Source organism: Mustelus asterias, chromosome 25 (genome assembly GCF_964213995.1).
Source record: "Mustelus asterias chromosome 25, sMusAst1.hap1.1, whole genome shotgun sequence".
NCBI classification, from domain to species: Eukaryota; Metazoa; Chordata; class Chondrichthyes; order Carcharhiniformes; family Triakidae; genus Mustelus; species Mustelus asterias.
In genome coordinates, this window is record NC_135825.1 from 53,464,909 (window position 1) to 53,471,451 (window position 6,543).

Below are 6,543 nucleotides of genomic sequence, written 5' to 3' on the forward strand. Positions count from 1 at the left end.
TGAGGTCATTTCACTCAGAGCTGGTAGTTTTATTAGTGACTTAAATCACTGAGTATTTGAAATTTCTCTAACCCGCTATGAGTTTCTCCAACAGCTCTAATGGTGGATATATTTCTTATTTGCTGTTTTGGATTTTGTGGATTGAGAAGGAGCTGTTCTTGCTGTAACTTTATCATAATGCTGTCATTTAGAGCTCATCTATCGGTAGAGAAAGCTGGAAAAGCTTGGAACATTTAGAACCCCTTTCATGACTTCAGGGCCTCAATGTACTTCACAGCAAATTAAATCTGGAGCGGATGGTGGCACAGTGGTTAGCGCTGCTGCCTCACAGCGCCAGGGACCCAGGTTTGATTCCCGGCTTGGGTCGCTGTCTGTGTGGAGTTTGCACGTTCTCCCTGTGTCTGCGTGGGTTTCCTCCGGGTGCTCCGGTTTCCTCCCACAGTCTGAAAGACGTGCTGGTTAGGTGCATTGACCCGAACAGAGTGTGGCGACTAGGGGAATTTCGCAGTAACTTCATTGCAGTGTTAATGTAAGCCTGACTCGTGGCTAATAAACTTTAAAAAGAAAAATCACTTTGGAAGAATGGTCACTAATGTAGCATTGAACAACATGACAATCTGCATGCATCAAGGTCTCGGAAATCTTAATTAAATAAATAATCTATTTCCGTGGCATTGCTGGCATGAGATATTATACATAAACATTTTGCCTCAGTTTAACATCTCAGCCAAAACGATGATGGGTGGAATTTCCTTGTCCCACCTGCTACGGGAATCAGGGTGGGGGGGGGAACCATGCAAAGGTCTGTTGACCTCGGGTGGGACTTTCTCGTCTTGGGGCAAGCGTGGCTGGAAAATCCTGCCTGGTATCTCTAATAGTGCAGCATTCCTTCAGTACTGCACTGAACTCTTGTGTAATTTAGATATTTAAACCTCTGGAGTGGGTCTCGATGACAGCAGAAGAATAACATTTGTAGAACAAACTCATCTGTCCTGTGCTCAAATTTCTGGAGTAGGGGTTGGCCTCGAGGCAACAGTATTATCAAGGATTTCACCTTGGTTTTATGCAACTTGAGATCAGTTAATGAGAATCCCTAAAATTTCAGGCCATACCTTTACTGGTTAGTCTATTGGCAAAAATCCTGTCCCATAGAACTTATTTTTGAGTGAAATAGCAATATTGATTAATTCCTGAAAAACGCATTGGTGCCATTTTATAGTGGTTAAATAAGTTAAATATCCCCCTTCCTGTGTTTTAGGATTGCGTGATAGCTTTGTGTCTTTGAATGAAAGTGGAAAGACCTTTTAAGTTCCTTTCGTTTCTGAAATACTTCAATAAGGTAAAGAGAAGGCAGAAATATGATCATACCTTAATCACCAGTTGTATCGTATCACTCTGACTGCTCCAAGTCAGAACCAGGAGTCTGAAAGATATTGAGCAGTGGGAGCTGCTAGTAGCTATCCCAAAAGTGATGATTTACATTTGAGTCAGTTCTTGCCAATTCTTTTATATTTGTGCATCAATTGCCAAGGATTACTCACTAGAGTTTAAAACTTCACTATACACTATTCAGGCAATTTGAATAGTCTTTTACAACTGTCTTCCAGAACCTGGGTGAGAGCCTGGAGAAGCAGGAAGCACCCAGTTGATGTTCCTGCTGTGGTTACATGAGATTTTCTCTGTATTTAATGCTCTATTCATCATGAGCCTTGCATCCTGCTGGGTGAAAGCCAGGGAAGTGACACAGATACTTAGGATACCACTGGCATCACCATGTAGTGCCTCAGCAGATACCTGAGGGACGATTCTCCCACCCCGCCGTGCTAATTTTCTAGTGCAGTAGGGTGGGAGAATCTCACGGCCGGGCATGCGCGGGATTTGCCCATGCATTCCCGCTGTGCGCACATCTCCCAACGCCGGATTTCCAGCACTGGAAAGCGGCGGGAAGAGCAGGTAAGTAACTTTATTCATCTTTGAATCTATTTTTCATGTTATTAGAAATTCAGGACTGAATTTTCCGGGCCCACTCGCCCCTCTCCTTTTGAGCGGCACCGTGGTTAGCGCTGCTGCCTCACAGCTCCAGGGACCTGGGTTCAATTCCTGGCTCGGGTCACTGTCTGTGTGGAGTTTGCACATTCTCTGTGTCTGCGTGGGTTTCCTCCGGGTGCTCCGGTTTCCTCCCACAGTCCAAAGATGTGTGGGTTAGGTTGATTGGTCATGCTAAGTTGCCCCTTAGTGTCCCGCAATGCATAGGTTAGAGGGATTAGTGGGGTAAATATGTGGGGTTGCGGGGATAGGCCCTGGGTGAGATTGTTGTTGGTGAAGATTCGATGGGCCAAATGGCCTCCTTCTGCACTGTAGGGATTCTATGATTCCTCTCCCCCCCTCCCCCAGCCCCTCCCTTAAGAGTATTTCACTCTCGAGGGGTTTATAGTAGCTCCCCACTTTTGGGGAGCTGGTGACCCGATCTCACTGGAGTGAAGGGGGCAATCAGGCCCCTTCTTTTTCACCCCCCCCCCCCCTCCAGAGGGTTGGGCAGCAGTGCCCCCTGTCCATTGGAGGCAGCACTGCGAGGGTCCCGGGCTGACCAGCAAACATGAGGCTGACAGTTCAGGGACAAAAGCCCACTGGTTTCAGCCTCCTGGGCAGGAACAGGCCCTGCCCACTGATTTATAATGAGATACACGTGGGGCCTCTGCATTGCACCGAGTGTGGGGGAGATTCTAGCCTGAACTCCCACTGAAAAAAATTACTCCAGTTTTCCTGCAAAATCAACACTTAGAATCTTTTGGGGAGAATCCGGCCCTGCTTTCTGTTGGTAATATATTTTTGTTCCTTCAAATGTCCAGAGGTGTCTAACCAGTGAAAAAATGACCCAGTAGAACTGCACTGAGTTTTTGGCTGTTGAACAGATTGATGGCATTGCATTGTGGAGTAGGGTTTCAAGCCTGGAAGTAGCCAAATGATTCCTGGTAGCTTTATAAGCAGACTTTTAAAAATGTAATAACTCACCCTGGTACAAATCCTATTGCTCAAGTCACATATTCCTGTTTTCAATCTGCATTCAGAATTGCATTTAGTCAACATTTTGTGGAAACAGCTTCATTTTTATGCCTTGTGCTTTGAACTCTGCGCATATGTTGGGGAGAAACAAGGTTAATCGCTGTGGTGAACCATTGTTGGTTCCCACTGGATAGTACTGAGCCAGGGTCTGGCCAGTACTACAAGGATGTACATATGTTACTGTTGGGTTGTGCTACTTGTTGCTGTTGGGGTTAGGGTGGGGTTGTTACACCTTTGTACTGTAGTGTTGTGGTACATCCCAGTCGGGCTCCGCCTCCTGGGAGAGGTATGAAAGTCCCTGCTCTGGCTGGGACCCCTCAGTCTGGGATCGTGTATATAATTATTGGCTGCTTCATTACAGTAAATAAAAGCCTTTATTTCCCGAGCATCTAGCCTCGTGTTTGATAACGCGCATCAATCGCTGAATGGTCTGACACTACCAGTGGATTCTCATGTTGGCTTTTAGCACTGTGGAAATTTGTGCTTCGGTCCAGTTGCTTTGTATGTCTTTTTTGTCCAGTTTAGTTGGGCTGTAGGTATGCCCACGCTCCTACATGCTGTTAAAGGGATTGGTATCTGTGCTCTAGTGGGGTCTCATTTAGCTTGCACATCAGCTGGAATGTTCCTCTGAAGAAGGTTTGGTGTCAAACAGCAGCTTTGTTGGTGGTTAAAGTCGCTGAGGTTTAAACTCGGCTAATAGGTATTTGTGCCACTTGCAGGACCGCAGTATGGCACGCTGGAGAGAGCCTGGATGGCACTGATGACCGAGGCAGATAAAGTAAGTGAGCTACACCTGGAAGTGAGAAATGCACTGACCAGCGAAGACTTTGAAAAGGTCAAGAACTGGCAGAAAGATTCCTTCCACAAACAGATGATAGGAGGCTTCAAAGAGACCAAAGAGGCGGAGGATGGATTCCGGAAAGCACAGAAACCCTGGGCTAAAAAGCTGAAAGAGGTAATGTGTCGCTCTAGTCGATTCAAATGGCTCATTGAGTGATAATCTCATTACTGTTTTGTTACTGTCTATTGCAGAATAGCTGCAAAATAGAACCGTCTCCTAGTAGGATTATGAAATGTTTGTTAAAATGGAGGTTTTCTGATTGCAAAAAGTAGCAACTGTCTAACTATTTCTTTTTATTTAGTGTTATGGTTAGCGACTGTGCCCGAGATCTACACAGCTGGTTGCCTGGGTTGATTCACTCCGAACCAGACGAGTGAAACTGGGACTCCTGTCATCTTCTCTTCTTGGAGGGTTTTAAAATGTATTCTTGGCATTGCCTAAATTTACCCATTGCCTTGCCAGTCTTTGCTCTTTCCATGTCTCTCCAACAATATATATATTTTTTTAAAACATTTTTTTTCTCCATTCACAGTGGCCTAATTGAGGTCTAGAGCTGATATGGCCTCAAACAAAATTTCAGTTTCTGCAAACAGGTGATGCAGTAAAGATGTGAATTTGTTTTTTTTAAAAAAATGCAGTGGATTGGATTTAAAATGTTAATCATTTCCAATGATTCCGGTAAATATTTGCCAGCTCAGAGTAGGTCCAGTCTACTCAACCGCTGAAAAGGTAGTATTATTGCTGAGATTCATTCATCAAGTGTCCTGTGTAAAGGGACTATCTGCTAGTCTTCAGGAATGGTCACAACTCCCTTGTAGAAAGCAGTGGCAGATTTACAGTGTTATCACTGATTTTCTTATGAGCTTACTTGCAGGAGACTCAGGAGGTTATGATCCAAACGCTGTTGTTTGCAGAAAACCACTCATCTTTGTCTCATGGTTCACACAGACAGTGTTTAAATTTTGATCTGATATTACATTTTTTTTTTTTAACTGGTCGGTGCAACATCGTGGGCCGAAGGGCCTGTTCTGCGCTGTAATGTTCTATGTTCTATGTTCTATGTTCTACATATAGATTTTACCAAAAACAGGCACGTCTTGTACAAGCCACACATTTATACCGACGCCGATACCTTGATATGACGATTGCCCCTCTCTCTATCCGGTACTAAGACATGCAGTCTGACTGCAGGAATTTGTTACTGTCGAAGGCCACTGCAGACCTTGCAAGGTGCCAGGCACAGCTGGAGGCTCTGCTGACATGTCTTTAAATTTTACAAAGGTCAATCGCTGTTAGAATGTGCCCGATGCTGACTTTTACAACAAAGAGATATGCTAACTCATTGTAACAAAGAGGTCTGTAATCCTTTTCTATTAGAGAATAGAATCCAACAGTGCAGAAGGAGGCCATTCAGCCCATCGAGTCTGCACCGACCACAATCCCACCCCGGCCTTAGCCCCATAACCCCATGCTTTTACCCGAGCTAGTCCCTCTGACATTCGGGGGCGATTTAGCATGGCCAATCTACCTAACCCGCACATCCTTTTCTTATTAATTGTTAAACCTGACGACATAATCATATTAAAACCTCAACCGTTATTATTTATTTCCCCGAACAATGGTGAGTGGGGCCCTGTGCCCAGCTGCATTTTCAGGGCACTGCCCCACCTCGGGACCTGAAGGCCAAAATAGCACGCTCGCGCACACACTTGTCATTTCAGCCTCTCCCTCTCTTTCCCTCTCTTCCCACTCTCCCCCTCTCTCTCCCTCTCTCTCTCCCCACCCTCTCTCTCTCTCTCTCTCTCTCTCCCCACCCTCTCTCTCTCTCTCTCTCTCTCTCCCCACCCTCTCTCTCTCTCTCTCTCTTCCCACCCCCCTCTCTCTTCCCACCCCCCCCTCTCTTCCCACCCCCCTCTCTCTTCCCACCCCCTCTCTCTCTTCCCAACACCCCCCCTCTCTTCCCACCAACCCCCTCTCTTCCCACCAACCCCCTCTCTTCCCACCACCCCCCTCTCTTCCCACCACCCCCCCTCTCTTCCCACCACCCCCCTCTCTTCCCACCACCCCCCTCTCTTCCCACCACCCCCCTCTCTTCCCACCACCCCCCTCTCTTCCCACCACCCCCCCCTCTCTTCCCACCACCCCCCCTCTCTTCCCACCACCCCCCTCTCTTCCCACCACCCCGCCTCTCTTCCCACCACCCCCCTCTCTTCCCACCACCCCCCCTCTTCCCACCACCCCCCTCTCTTCCCACCACCCCCCCTCTCTTCCCACCACCCCCCCTCTCTTCCCACCACCCCCCCTCTCTTCCCACCACCCCCCCTCTCTTCCCACCACCCCCCCGCTCTTCCCACCACCCCCCCTCTCTTCCCACCACCCCCCCCCTCTCTTCCCACCACCCCCCTCTCTTCCCACCACCCCCCCTCTCTTCCCACCACCCCCCCTCTCTTCCCACCACCCCCCCTCTCTTCCCACCACCCCCCCTCTCTTCCCTCCACCCCCCCTCTCTTCCCACCACCCCCCCTCTCTTCCCACCACCCCCCCTCTCTTCCCACCACCCCCCCTCTCTTCCCACCACCCCCCCTCTCTTCCCACCACCCCCCCCTCTCTTCCCACCACCCCCCCTCTCTTCCCACCAC

The 6,543-nt window shown here is 48.2% G+C and overlaps 1 protein-coding gene across 1 annotated transcript in view; it reads left to right on the top strand.

Annotated features, from left to right (window-relative positions):
- pacsin1b (protein kinase C and casein kinase substrate in neurons 1b) overlaps positions 1-6,543 on the top strand; it is a 263,525-nt gene that overhangs the window by 219,225 nt on the left and 37,757 nt on the right. The window contains exon 4 of the mRNA XM_078197783.1: positions 3,783-4,018. Coding sequence (XP_078053909.1) covers positions 3,783-4,018 — 236 coding nt within the window. The remainder of the gene's footprint in view (positions 1-3,782; positions 4,019-6,543) is intronic.